We start from the raw sequence: 15,642 nt of genomic DNA, 5'->3' as shown, positions 1-15,642 counted from the left end.
ATCATATTTAAAAATCACGCAATCTTGGTACAGAAAAAAGAGTATGCAATATGTTGGCTCCACCCACACCCCACCCTCAGGCTCCACCCATAACAGTGCTCTGCTTCACCCCACCTCTCATTAAGCTCTCATTTTTTTTTCCTTTTTTATTTATTTATTTTTTTACATTTATTGTGTCTCTCGAACACACACACACACACACACACACACAGACACACACAGACACACAGCTTATATATATATAAAGCCGTGGGCTTTGCACTGGCCATTCTCATGAGATGAGAAAACTCATTTCTGTCTCCCCAACACTAAAGGTCGTGCTGCTCCGTGTAGTCATTTAGGTGATTGGAGAAGTGAAAAACAGCTGCAATGTGACCCAAAATGTTCTGAAATGCTTTTGGGGGGGAAAAAAACATTAAACATTAAGTCACAGGAGTCGCACAACAGAGCTAGGGGGCGTGGATGAAGAGATGGAGAGGGGGATGGAGTGATGAAGGATGGTAAATTTAGTACATTTCATTAGACTTAATTACTGCCACATGCAAAATGTACACACAAACAGGACAAAGTGACGCAGGTTATACATGTGTGTTTACATAACCGCTGGAACAGCTTCGGTTAAGATTAAATTCTATATTAAGACTCTGTAGGCGTCGAACTCAGCCCTTTATGTTCACTTCAGAGAGAGAGAGAGAGAGAGAGAGAGAGAGAGAGAGAGAGAGAGAGAGAGCAGTGCTAAGAGGAAATAACAGGTAGGGTCTAATCACACTGCGCAGAGCTAGAGTCACACTGCGCTAATGAAACTGAAAGCCACCAGCACTACAGAGCTGTAGCTGGAGATTTGAGGACCTCATGGAGGAAATGGAAGGATGAGAGGACTGTGAGATGGACAGAGGAACATGATGACACAAAAACACCCTCCCGCAGTCCATCGTACCGAAGATCCGATCTTTAATACGTCCAAGCTCAGAATGAAAGACTTTTCAATGCTTCTTTAAGGTCTTGTGTAATCAAGGGATTTTAGCTTCACTCTTCATGGCTTCAATATTCGTTGTTGTTTCTGGGTTTTTTTTTAATAATTAAAGATTCTGGGCTTCTTTAACTTGAACCACAGATCAGACATAACTAAACAAAACCACTACTAACTCCATCCCTGAGATCTACTTCATCAACTCACCCAAAGTTCTTTAAATAAACATGACTAAGTGACTGATCAGGAATGATTTGTTTATTATTACACATCATATTTTATAGGTTCTACTTAAAACCTTCTTTGATACAGAAATTCATCACAGAATGCTTCCGGTTTCCTCTAGAAGGACCAACTGCACGACTCCGGAGAGCCGCAGTACTAGATTTGACCTTCATGAGTCATGACAGCTGGCGTCACGTTTAATTAGCAAGCTAGCTATTAAACAAGCGGATCTATAACTACATGGCGAAGCGGCTACACACTTCTGCGTCGACGTGTGTGGCCTTTTTGTTGAGGGTTTAAATGACAGACTTTCTGAATGTGACCTGACCCAGACCTCGTTAGGTAAAAGTGCACACAGTGACATTTACAGCAACGATTTACAGTCATCACCTTAAGAGATTAGAACACGGAGCTGTTCTGAGCTCTGATTGGTGGAACAGCAGCTCTGACAGTCATGCAGCTGCAAATCGCAGGTTTCTATAGTAACCTCTTATTGACATGTGACGTGTGGAAGTTTTCTGTAAGTAGATGTCCTAACTGGAAGGAGTCTCCAGTGTCAGTGTGTTCTAAAAGTCAGAGGTAAAGCTGATTGTTTTCTTCCTGCATCTTCAGGACACAGGAGTTTACCCTAAAACAGATTAGATATAGATGATAAATCTGCTACAGTGTAAGTGACAACAGTAGATAACTTTATGTTGGATTAAATGTAATAATTAATGGATAAAAATCTCTTGATTAAATAAGAAATCTAAACTTTTGGTAAAAATGCTGTGGTTTAAGTGGAAATCAAACACTTCAGTGTGATAACAGTTACTCCACTTCATCACACCATCCTGTCTCTCTCTCTCTTTCTCTCTCTTTCTCATCTATCTCTCTCTCTCTCTTTCTCTTTCTCTCTCCCTCTCCCTCTGTATTTAACTCTTTCTCCCTTTGTCACTCTCCCTCTGTCTCTTTCCTTCTGTTTCATTAACTGATTTTCACTCCCGCAGTCCCCCCCCTCTCTCTGTCTCACTCCCTCAGTCTCTTCTCCTCTGTCCCTCCCTCTCTCTCTCTCTGTCTTAATCCCTCAGTCTCTTTCCCTTTGTCTTTCTCTCTGTCTCTCTCCCTCACTCCCTCAGTCTCTTCCCCTCTGTCTCTCTCTCTGTCTCACTCCCTCAGTCTCTTCCCCTCTGTCTCACTCCCTAATCTCTTCTCCTCTGTCTCTATCTCATTCCTTCAGTCTCTTCACCACTGTCTCTCCCTCTCTCTGTCTCTTCACCTCTCTCTCTCTCTCTCTCTCTCTCTCTCTCTCTCTCTCTCTCTCTCTCTCTCTCGCCCTCAGTCTCTTCACCTCTGTCTCCGCCTCTCTCTCTGTCTCTTCTCCTTTGTCTCTCTCTTTCCCTCTGTCTCTCAGTCTCTTTCCCTCTGTCTCTCAGTCTCTTTCCCTCTGTCTCTCAGTCTCTTTCCCTCTGTCTCTCAGTCTCTTTCCCTCTGTCTCTCAGTCTCTTTCCCTCTGTCTCTCAGTCTCTTTCCCTCACGCCCTCAGTCTCTTTCCCTCTGTCTCTCAGTCTCTTTCCCTCTGTCTCTCAGTCTCTTTCCCTCACGCCCTCAGTCTCTTTCCCTCTGTCTCTCAGTCTCTTTCCCTCTGTCTCTCAGTCTCTTTCCCTCTGTCTCTCAGTCTCTTTCCCTCTGTCTCTCAGGCTCTTTCCCTCTGTCTCTCAGTCTCTTTCCCTCTGTCTCTCAGTCTCTTTCCCTCTGTCTCTCAGGCTCTTTCCCTCTGTCTCTCAGTCTCTTTCCCTCACGCCCTCAGTCTCTTTCCCTCTGTCTCTCAGTCTCTTTCCCTCTGTCTCTCAGTCTCTTTCCCTCTGTCTCTCAGTCTCTTTCCCTCTGTCTCTCAGTCTCTTTCCCTCTGTCTCTCAGTCTCTTTCCCTCTGTCTCTCAGTCTCTTTCCCTCACGCCCTCAGTCTCTTTCCCTCACGCCCTCAGTCTCTTTCCCTCTGTCTCTCAGTCTCTTTCCCTCTGTCTCTCAGTCTCTTTCCCTCTGTCTCTCAGTCTCTTTCCCTCTGTCTCTCAGTCTCTTTCCCTCTGTCTCTCAGTCTCTTTCCCTCACGCCCTCAGTCTCTTTCCCTCTGTCTCTCAGTCTCTTTCCCTCTGTCTCTCAGTCTCTTTCCCTCTGTCTCTCAGTCTCTTTCCCTCTGTCTCTCAGTCTCTTTCCCTCACGCCCTCAGTCTCTTTCCCTCTGTCTCTCAGTCTCTTTCCCTCATGCCCTCAGTCTCTTTCCCTCTGTCTCTCAGTCTCTTTCCCTCTGTCTCTCAGTCTCTTTCCCTCTGTCTCTCAGTCTCTTTCCCTCTGTCTCTCAGTCTCTTTCCCTCACGCCCTCATTCTCTTTCCCTCTGTCTCTCAGTCTCTTTCCCTCTGTCTCTCAGTCTCTTTCCCTCACGCCCTCAGTCTCTTTCCCTCTGTCTCTCAGTTTTTCAATTCAATTCAAATGAGTTTTATTGGCATTAAAAAATGTATTGCCAAAGCATTTAAAAGGGCAAAGAATGAAAATGAAATTTTAAGATCAATAAATAAACCAACAGAGTGTGTGTGTGTGTGTGACCTGCGATGGGTTGGCACTCCGTCCAGGGTGTATCCTGCCTTGATGCCCGATGACGCCTGAGATTCGGGCACATTCTCCCCGTGACCCGAGGTAGTTCGGATAAGCGGTAGAAGATGAATGAATGAATGAAATAATGCAACAAATAAAAGGATAGCAAAATAAAAGTCTATAGACATAAGTGAGGTGTGGTTTCATGAGTGCAGTACTGATGCTAGGGTACAGACATAACCTGCTCTCTCTCTCTCTGTTTCTCTCTCTCTCTCTCTCTCTCTCTCTCTCTCTTTCTCTCTCTCTGTGTGTGTGTGTGTGTCTGCCTTTTAGCCTCTGTATCTTTATATAAAACTCTCTCTGTCTCTCACCCTCTGTCTCTTTATCTGTCTCGCTCTCTCTCTCTCTGTCTCTCTCTCCTATCTCTCTCTTCCTGTATCTGTCTCTCTCTCTGTCTTCATATTCAGGATCCCAATTAACCAACACCTCAGATAAGAATAGCAATCAAACTGAGTGCTGTGACATTTGAAGGACAGGCATGCAATGAATATTTAACACATACACACACACACACACACACACACACACACACACACACACACACACACACACACACACACACACGAATCTGCTGCCTGAGACATTAGCTGCACTTTTCATCTATTCTGTCTGTCATCATTCATTCTACTTCCTTCCTGTGTGTCTAATCCCATCGCTCTCACACTCAAGTCGTCTCAGTCACAGAGCAGTTTTTAGAGCCTACCTTTTATGACTTATTATTCTTTCTCATGGGTTTAGATGTGACACACACCACTTTTAAAGGTGCAGCTTAACTAGAAAATATACTACATCATTTCCCTGATTGTGACTGAGTTTCTGTGTCTGTATCATAATCATGACAAACACATCAACACACAAATATTGAGTTGTGTATTTCCATTTAGCCCTCCACATCACTTCCTCCTTTATGTCTGTCCCTCTTCCTCCTTTCCTCCTTTTATGCCTAATTTCTTTTGACAAGATTTATTAAGAAAGTTGTTTGTTGGTCCTGGTTCAGTATTGACAGTGTTTACCTTTTGGCTTTCTAGAATTCAGTTCTTTCTAGAGCTTTCCCTCAATCAGTTGGATTCGTCCTTGAGGGACTGTGTGTGTATATGTTTGTGACTGTGTGACTGTGTGTGTGTGTGTGTGTGTGTGTGTGTGTGTGTGTGTGTGTGGTGTGTGTGTGTGTGTGTGCGTGTGTGTGTGTTTAAGGGTCTGTTTTTAAAGGGTCCTCAGTCAATTCGGCCTCTGTAAATTAAACGTGGGATCAATGTGGAGGATTGAATCTGCTGTTAGCTTGCAGGGGGGGGGGCATCATTTTCAAGCATGAATTTATCCATCCATTCATTCTCTACATCTAGCTAGCTATAATTAATACTATACTAGTTATATTATACTATATTATAGTATATAATACTATACTACTATACTATACTATAATAATTACATTTACATAAATACATTTTCCCTACAACTGCACCTGTCTATCTGTCACTATGGTATTCTCTCTCTCTCTCTCTCTCTCTCTCTCTCTCTCTCTCTCTCTCTCTCTCTCTCATTTGTGTCTCACAGGTGTATTAAAATCTGTTATTTAACGACTCGTTTCACTAACGAGTGAATGTCTGAACCTCCGCTCTAATCATCAGACTCATTACACAAACATGTTCAGTGATGATTAGAGCTAAAGGGCAGGGGTCAAAGTAGATGGATTGACCTCCAAGGTACTGCATCACAAAGCAGGATGTAGCCAAGCATGAACATATGGAAATGAAAATGTGTGTGTGTGTGTGTGTGTGTGTGTGTGGAATGAGCTCATCATTGAGATTCAGTAGAGGCTTCTGTATCTCACTTCCTGCTGCTTTGCTTGCTGCAATTTTAATTTTTAACCAATCCTCTTATGACTTTTTTGCTTGTGTTTTTCCCAGGATGCACTGCTGCGGCTGGCCTCTATTGTTGATGCCAGCAGCCTCCGGGCAGCCATTAAAGAGACACTGGAGGCTGTGCTGCCGAAAGTGGTATGTACAGTAACACACACACACATACACACACACACACACACACACACACACACACACTTACACACCTTTCTTCTATATTGTATCACTGTGTTGTATCACAAAGCAGATTCAAAATTAAGTGTGTTTCATGTCAATTAAATATTGGTAGGTAGGTAGGTAGATAGATAGATAGATAGATAGATAGATAGATAGATAGATAGATAGATAGATAGATAGATAGATAGATAGATAGATAGAACACAAGTATAAAATAACTTGACTTATGATTTGTGCTCAGATCAGCACTTGTGTTGTTATATCATGAATCAGATATGGATTCAGTCATGAGTCATGAGAGTCAAATAAGATTCAGAGTTGTTTAATGAGCATGGATCATTACAATGGGTTTAAACAATGGGTTTAATGATCATGATCAGACAGAGACCCGTTAACAAATCATTTGTGAATCTTATGTGGAGTTGTTCATGAGCCACAGACTCACTTGAGAATCAGTTTTTGTGTAATACATTCAGAGTTGATAATGATTTAAATGCACAGAACAGTGCAGTGAGTCCTGTGGATTAACTAAATCCTGATTTACTCAGACCAGGGGGAATAAAATCACTGTTACACATATTAGTACCTGCCCAAGATGATTACAGATATGATTTTCTGAAAGTGAATAAGTGAGGAGGTTTTTTAAGGGCACTAGGTTTTAGTGTATAGCACACACTAAAGAGGAGTTTATACTTCTTACTGCAATCACAGTCACAAGACAAGCACTGATTTTTTTTTTTTTTTTAATTATTAACCACAGGAGTTGGTAGAAAAAAGATGTCTGGGCATGATACATTAAGCTAGTGTGACCTCATGACCACATGTAACCTCATGTGATGCCTGTGATGCCACACACGCACACACACACACACACACACACACACACACACACACACACACACACACACACACACACACACACACACACACACACACACACACACACACTGCTCCTTGACATTTGGTTAAATTAAAATAGCCAAGGAAAGCTGCTCTGTGCTATATGCTGAAATCAGTAACACACACATACAAACACACAAACACACACACACACACACACACACACACACACACAATCATGCACACAGACACACACAGACAGCTGCATGCTGGTGCAGTATGTTAGTATGAGAACAGTTCGCCCGGTGCCTAATTGGGGTTGCACTGTTCTGTCGCCGTGGCGATTAACGAAGCCTGTGGTGTGATGAGAGTGCTTTGCATTTGATTAACCTCACACACACACACAGTGCAGCACACACAGTGCAGCACACACACACACACACACTTATTGAGAGTAGGTTCCTGTTTACCAAGCTAAAGCGCTTCCTAAAAGGCTAATAGTCATGATGAAAATGATTGAGGGATTAAAGGAGAAATTCAAAGGGAGTGTGGCCTGTGTGTGTCAGTGTCACTAAAGGAGCCTGTGCAAGAGCAGAAAGGTTCTTCAGAGAAACCCTGAAGATAGTTCACTTTATTAATCTCAAAGGTAATCTGGAAACAGATTTTAATGTTTCTTGCATAAAGCCTTCAAATCTTATAGTTTCTGATTGACTGGAAGTTAAATGTGGTCATATTAGGTGTTCAGTGTCACAGTAAATGTTAAGATTCATAGCTTTTTACTGATGGGTTTGTGTGTTTTTGTACTATTCTAGTTTGAAAATTGGGTTTCTTCAATCCACAAGTCCAACACACACCATTAAAACAGCAAATAAACATGTTTATAGCAACATTTACAACACTGACTGACATTACTTCATTAAATCTTTAACTTAGTTAGATTTAATAACTACATATAATTGAATACATCAAAAAGACATGATAACTAATGTTAGCTCTATGTGTGTGTTTGTGTGTGTGGGTATGTGTGTGTGTGTGTTCTTAGGAGAGTGTGTTCGTGTATCTGCTGGAGGCCGAGTCTCAGATGCGATGTGAAGATCCACCTCATGACGTCCATGCGGAAGGCAAGCTCAGGTAAGTGGGTGGGGGAAAAGGGTGGGGAAAATGTGTGTGTCTATGTGTGTGTGAGCGTGTACATGTGCGTGTGTGTGTGTATGGATTTGTTAGGCCTGTGACGGCTTGACCTCACTAAAACACAAGACGGTGACAGATTCTTGACATCACCAATAAACATGAAACTTTTTGGACATGGGGTAAAGAGCAGACACACACACCCATACAGACACAGTCACACACACACACACACACAGACACACAGACACACAGACACACACACATAAGCATACACACACAATATCCTGCATTTAGGTTTTCTATTTACGGCTTTAATTTCCTCCCCTTTCATCTTCTCTTGTAGAAGAAAGGTGTGTGTGTGTGTGTGTGTGTGTGTGTGTGTGTCTTCACAGTTACTTTACAGTTACTTGATTAAATAGATTTTTGCACACATCTGGACATCTAGTCTAGATTTCCTGATCTATTGCGGTTCCGTGTTTTTAACCATGTTAATGTTTTCTACATTATTCTGTAGAACTTCAGTCTCCAGTGATTGTGGTGTAAATTCTAAAATTTAGTTCATTTGTTGACTCCAGTTCTATAGTTTCTCGCTCAGGATCGCAACATTTTTCCAGTGCAATGCAAGTTCTATCATTTCTTACCCCTGTTCACTTCGAGATTTCGGTCCAACTGTGGTTTCAAATTTCCAATTTGAGTCTCCAGCTCAGTCCTACAGGTCTACTGGAGATGGAATTTTTTTTTTGTGCTTCTAAAATGTTTTATTTGTAAATTCGTAGCTGGTTGTCACTCATTTCTGTACACCTACTCCAGATTTTCCCAACATTTTGTTCTGTTCCAGATCCCAAATCACTGTGTTAGTAAAAATGCTAGAATTTCAGGGGACCTGGAGCTTTCCGTGCAGTCTGTTTGGAGCTGAGTGCAGTACAGGAATCTGTAATGAAGTGTGAGGTGGAGTAGAATCCACAAGTGGAGCTTTATTAACACAGTCCAGAATCCAGAGCAAACAGATACAGTAAGCTGAGACAGGACCGGTAGGACAGACGGAACAATCGGTAACCAGCCGTAAACTTCTTATGCTTCTTATGTTCTGTAAAGCTGCTTTGAGACAAGGTCCGTTATTAAAAGCGCTATACAAATAAATTTGAATTTGGATTGAACTGAATTGAATAAACAGTCCACAATGTAAACTAAACCAAAACACAAATCCAAAGGCAGGGACGGTAGAAAGGAACAATGAAGGTCAAAACACATGGGCATAAAAGAACAAGAAACAGAGGCTATGTTAGCACATGGTCTGGTCACATTTCTTGTGCAGGATCTTGTTCAGTTTGATGAGGAATCAACTTTAAACCTCACGCACATCCTGCAGTCTTTCAATTAAACGGTTGTTTCGGTTTTAAACCAAATGGCAGTGAATTAATAAAGCTCAAGCACAGTCAATATTTAGTTTGGTGGAAAATGCTGAAAAATGGACAGTTTTGGAATCTATGGACTGTACAGTACATCAGTAAGTGAAGCCCTGGTTTGCGTTGTGTTTGTGTGTTGTCCTGATTGTACCTGACTGACACAGAGGAGACAAATCAGACAGATCAGATGTGAAGTGACTCTCTTTGTGCTCCAAATGTCAGACACAAACCCACAGATATCCTCTTCCCTGTCTGTTGTTTCACTGTAAAATCAGATCAGATATCTGCCCTAACTGATGTCAGACACCGTTTTCATTTCTCTCTCTCTCTCTCTCTCTCTCTCTCTCTCTCTCTCTCTGTTTGATCTCTGGAACAGAAATCCAGAAAAACAGAAATCTTATTTTCCAGGAAAGCTCCTCTGATAGTCTGTCACTGTAGATCACACAGCGTGCATTTCTAACTGCGGCACGTTCCTCAGGAGAGTCGCAGAGATGCTGCTCCGGATGATTATTATTATCGATGAGCTCGCTTTAATCGCTAAACGTCTTTTGGTTCTTTTGGATGTTTCAGGTCACTGAATTCCTCCTGCTCAGTTTCAGAGCTTTCAGAAAATTCAATTGTATCAAAGCAACTTAAGGGAAATGTAAACATTCAGAATTAAAATGAGGAGGCAAAGGTGAGGCAAAGATGGAGAAGGAAAACTCCCTGAGATGAAATGAGGAAGAAACCTTAAGAGGAACCAGACTGAAAAGGAAGCTCATCCTCATCTGGGTGACACCAGAGAGTGGGATTATAAATTATGTCCTTTCTACTGCTGTTTATAGTCTTGGAGCATTTTAGAAATTTAACACTAATGCCTTCCTGCCAAAGCCATTGTGGTATGTGGTAGACAGTTTTTCTATAATCTATCTGTCTCCAATCACCACATTGACCCGATTAGAGAAATCTGGCATGATAAAGAAATACCAAATTAGTCAGGAAGAGCAGTGTTTATTAAAGATCGGTGCTGATCTGACAGTGACATCCATCCAAGCTTCTTCACAATGAGGCTCACAATCATGCTCCTTATACCCAGCCTCCTTATCTAGAGCTATGACTGCAGCTGAGCTTTTGGTTGTGAGAACGTTTCACCACATCTTAACGTTTACCAACACCATTATCTCTCATTTTTCGAGAACACTCATTCACTCACTCATCTTCTACCGCTTATCCGAACTACCTCGGGTCACGGGGAGCCTGTGCCTATCTCAGGCGTCATCGGGCATCAAGGCAGGATACACCCTGGACGGAGTGCCAGGGTGAGGCACGGGGAGAACATGCAAACTCCACACACACAAGGTGGAGGCGGGAATCGAACCCCCAACCCTGGAGGTGTGAGGCAAACGTGCTAACCACTAAGCCACCGTGTCCCCCTTTCGAGAACAATATCACCATTATAATCAAACCTCAGGTACACTGAATATTAAAACCTGAAGTGTCCTTGGTTTTTATCTTTCTGGATTTTTCTACTACCTGTGTCTGAGCGATCAACACGGGCAAGTCGTTTTCTGCACAAATGTCCATTTTCCTTTAGACTAAGTGTGATGTGGAATATTGTGATTTAATTCCGATTTAAATTTAGATTTTATTAATCAATAAAATTCGGTTGTGATTTTATCAGTAAACATCTCACCCATGTTGTCTTCTCCATCATTACGCATAAATAATTGCAGATATACACATGCAGATATACACATACACAAGATATACAATAAGACTTCACGCTGCGCTCATGGCTGTACATGCACGTGTTATTACCTTTAAAAGAGAGAATAAAGAGGGGCTGGTGAGGGAAGACTGTTTATAGCTGCTATAACACACTCAACTTCTTTTTAATTCAATTTTATTGAACTATAAACAGATAAAAACTTTGTCAATACGGCATGTCATTATTTCATATAGAAAATATTTAACTGTTGATCTGTGTGTGGCTGTGGTGTAAGAGGAAGGGTACAGATGGACATGTTGTAGTTGAGGTGTGTATACAATTTTATGTGTGCGTGTATGTATGGGTGTGTGTACAGTATGTGTGTGTGGGTGTGTGTTTAGTTGCTCATTTCAGCAGAACTGAAAGCTTAATCGATTGTGAAACACACAGACTCAATCTTCCCCAATCTGTTTAAACACATTCCAAAACCTCTTGATGGGATTCTCTCAGGAACGTCGTCATCCCACTTCCCAGTGCACAGATCGACTGAGTAAAGACGTCCCCACTGCTGTTTTATTAAAATGGACAGGATTGATTAAATGTCTGGACTTAGTAATGAGTGGTAATGAAGCTAGAGTTCTCTCTCTCTCTCTCTCTCTCTCTCTCTCTCTCTCTCTCTTTCTCTCTCTGTCTTTCTCTCTCTCTCTCACACACACACACAGCATAAGTTATCTTAATAGTGATTTATAATTGATCTGTACATTACTGCAGCTGAGTAGCAGCTATAGGACTAATTGTCCTAATAATTTATCACAAGCTCTAACAGTTGATCATTATTAATAATTCGCACACACACACACACACACACACACACACACACATGATGGCTGCTCTTTGTCTCCCATTAAAAAAGCTCATTTGCTATAAACAAAAATCAAAGCACTTTTTTATTAAAAAAAAACAAAAAACAACAAAAAACTAAAAGCCACCATGTTTCAACTGGAACGTAAGCGCTCGTCAAATTGAGTCATCTTTCAGAAGTCATCCTGTCTATACACACAGACACACACACACACACACACACACACACACACACACACACACATGCGAGTGCTATAAGAGGCTCAGCGGGGATCAAAGCTTGACTGTGAAGGATTACTCCTCCCCATGTGTGTCAGAAACCTGAAACCTGAGTACCTGCACTCAAACTCTCTTCCTCCACTTATCCTTCCTCTTATTCATCTCTCTCTCTCTCACTCTCTCTCTCTGTCTCTCTCTCTCTTCCTCACTGTATCTCTCTTCCTCACTGGATCCCTCTCATCACCCCTCTCTCTCTTTTCATCATCTCTCTTCCTCCTATCCCTATCTCTTTCCCTCTCTCCATCACCCCTTTCTCTTTCTCTTTCACTTTTACTCATCCATCGCTCTTCCTCACATCTCTCTTTTTCTCTTTATTTCCCTCCCTTTCCAAAATTCACCATCCTTCTCTCTTTCTTCCTCAATATATCACTCTTCATCATCCTTCTCCCTCTCTCTCTCTCTCTCTCTCTCTCTCTCTCTCTCTCCCTCTCTCTCTCGGTCCATGCTGGCTGAGTTTAGGTTCATGTGGAGATGCGACCGACTGGGGTTTTTCTTATTTTTTTATATATTTATTTTTCTTTTCTACTTTCCTGTGAACGCCAAAAATTGTGTACTAGTCATAAATATAATATTATCGTTAGGCTAAAAGTTCAACATTGGGAGCAAAATTTTTTGTGAACTTTTTGATCCAGCGTCAGGATGGTATCTCTCCCCAAGTGGGGAACGCCAGCTGTATCACTCCACCATGGTATCAGGTGTGTATCTGTGCCAGGCGCGACTGTGAAGGATGTGCTGATGGCAGTCGGAGAAAAAGTTGGATTTAACAACATTTCTTCAGCATGAACAAGAGAGTTTGTTCTCATTTGACGATGTACTTGGACTGGGGCTCGTGCGATATGGAAAGTTTGCAAGTAGCATTAAAATGAACCCAACTGGGATGTAAGAATGCGGCCTTGAAACCCGTCAAGCCAGAGCTAGATGTGTCGTTTATAAAAAGCATATACGCAAACACCGGCAGCATGAAGTGCTTTGATTGTGGGGACATCTGGCACAACAGGCTGGCGTGTCCTCATAAAGCCAAAGTTAGAGAGGAGACTGCCAGGGATGTTGGTGCTGCTGGTTCTGTTGGTGATGCAGGTCCTAGTCCTTCAACTGGACCTGTTGATGCATCTAGTCCTAGCTCTACTGCTGCTGTTGAGGTTAACAATAATTTTTAACAATTAATCATTTTTAATTTTGAGGAAATTCAGGTCACAATGCAGAATGATGCTCATAATATCGAACTGATTATTAATGTTGTTCTCCATCAGAACAGGAATGAAGAAGAAACGGATAACTCTAGGGCGACTCTGATGATGATGATGATGAGGATAAGAATAGGGAAAAGGTGAAAGAAAAGGTTAACGTAGAAGTAGACAGTCTGGAACATCCAGGTGTGTGAGATTGTGCTGAACTGAGCACTGATACTGAGATGAGAAATGATGATACACTCTCTGACGTTTGACCACAAACGACAGAGGACACACACTACAGGAAATAAATTCATTCTTAGATTTAACCTTCAGTAAAAGTGGAAATGAAGGATTTTTTTCCCGGATACAGAGAAATTCATAGCTTCAGTCCTAATGTTACAAAAAAACTAGTTAGTTATGAAGCTTTAAATTAAATGAAAAGGTTTCGGTTGAAGAAAATGTTAACTAAGTTGAGAAAGGACAAAGCAAATGTGTCACAATAATAAAATAGCTAAACCACTTATACCTCTATCCACTATACCTCCACCATTATACCTCCACTCAACCAATATCTCTTTATGGAGTCTTTAAGGTTGGGGTCCTTAAATATAAATGGGGGTAGGAACAGAAATAAGATGGCGATGGTGTCAGAGTTATTTAGAATTAAAAGGTTTGACAGTTTTTCTGCAAGAGACACACACTAGTTGTGATAATGAGACTGAATGGAGCACATGGTGGGAGGGAAAATCTGTCTTAAGCCATGGAACAAATACTGGTGTGGGTGTAGCCATTTTATTCTCCAAAAACATAAATGTTAACATCTTGCTAATGGAAGAAATTGTCAAAGGACGAATATTATTAATTAAAATAGAATTTAGAGGAATTGATTTTGTACTGGTAAATGTCTATACACCCGACTGTGGGTCTGAGCGGGGAGAAGTTTTTATACAGCTGAAACAATATCTTTAAAAATTTGATGATTGTGTTTGTCTAATTATTGGAGGGGATTGGAATTGTACTACTAATTTAACAGTTGACAGGAAGAGAGAGGAGCCTCACTATGAGTCAAGTACAGTTTTGTCAAATATTCATCCATCCCATCCATCCATTTTCTACCGCTTATTCAGAACCGGGTCGCGGGGGCAGCAGTCTAAGCAGGGACGCCCAGACTTCCCTCTCCCCAGACACTTCCTCCAGCTCTTCCGGGGGAATACCGAGGCGTTCCCAGGCCAGCCGAGAGACATAGTCCCTCCAGCGTGTCCTAGGTCTTCCCCGGGGCCTCCTCCCGGTTGGACATGCCCGGAACGCCTCCCCAGGGAGGCATCCAGGAGGCATCCGGAACAGATGCCTGAGCCACCTCAGCTGACTCCTCTCGATGTGGAGGAGCAGTGGCTCTACTCTGAGCTCCTCCCGAGTGACTGAGCTGCTCACCCTATCTCTAAGGGAGAGCCCAGCCACCCTGCGGAGGAAACTCATTTAGGCCGCCTGTATCCGGGATCTTGTCCTTTTGGTCATGACCCAAAGCTCATGACCATAGGTGAGGGTAGGAACGTAGATCGACTGGTAAATAGAGAGCTACGCCTTGCGGCTCAGCTCTCTCTTCACCACAACAGACCGGTATATCGACCGCATCACTGCAGAGGATACACCAATCCGCCTGTCGATCTCCCGCTCCGTCCTTCCCTCACTCGTGAACAAGACCCCAAGATACTTAAACTCTTCCACTAGAGGCAGGCACTCTCCACCAACCTGAAGGGGGCAAGCCACCCTTTTCCGACTGAGAACCATGGCCTCGGACTTGGAGGTGCTGATTCTCATCCCCGACGCTTTACACTCGGCTGCAAACCGTCCCAGTGAAAAGTGAAAGTGATGTGACATACGGCATGGTGACCCATACTCAGAATTCGTTCTCTGCATTTAACCCATCCAAAGTGCACACACACAGCAGTGAACACACACACAGAGCAGTGGGTAGCCATTTATGGTGCAGTGCCCGGGGAGCAGTTGGGGGGTTCGGTGCCTTGCTTAAAGGCACCTCAGTCGTGGCCAGCCCGAGACTCGAACCCACAACCTTAGGATTACGAGTCAGACTCTCTAACCATTAGGCCACGACTTGCCCCTTGCACACTGAAGGTCCTGATTTGATGAAGCCAACAGGACATCATCATCTGCAAAAAACAGAGACAAAATCCTGTGGTCCCCAACCAGACTCCCTCCGGCCCCTGACTGCGCCTAGAAATCCTGTCCATATAAATAATGAACAGGACCGGGGACAAAGGGCAGCCTTGCCAGAGTCCAACATGCACCGGGAACAAGTCTGACTTACTGCCGGCAAAGCGAACCAAACTTCTGCTCCGGTCATATAGGGACCGGACAGCCCTTAGCAGAGGGCCCTGGACCACCCCC

At 42.8% G+C, this 15,642-nt stretch overlaps 1 protein-coding gene across 6 annotated transcripts in view; it reads left to right on the top strand.

Annotated features, from left to right (window-relative positions):
• Positions 1-15,642, top strand: part of LOC132858472 (cGMP-dependent 3',5'-cyclic phosphodiesterase) — a 192,907-nt gene that overhangs the window by 117,365 nt on the left and 59,900 nt on the right. For all 6 annotated transcript variants that reach the window (XM_060888836.1, XM_060888841.1, XM_060888838.1 and 3 more), the window contains 2 exons: positions 5,732-5,821; positions 7,743-7,831. In XM_060888836.1, the coding sequence (XP_060744819.1) occupies positions 5,732-5,821; positions 7,743-7,831 (179 nt within the window). The remainder of the gene's footprint in view (positions 1-5,731; positions 5,822-7,742; positions 7,832-15,642) is intronic.

Source organism: Tachysurus vachellii, chromosome 15, assembly GCF_030014155.1.
Source record: "Tachysurus vachellii isolate PV-2020 chromosome 15, HZAU_Pvac_v1, whole genome shotgun sequence".
Lineage (NCBI taxonomy): Eukaryota > Metazoa > Chordata > Actinopteri > Siluriformes > Bagridae > Tachysurus > Tachysurus vachellii.
The sequence above is the reverse complement of the archived record's forward strand: the minus strand, read 5'-3'. Positions and strand labels throughout refer to the sequence as shown.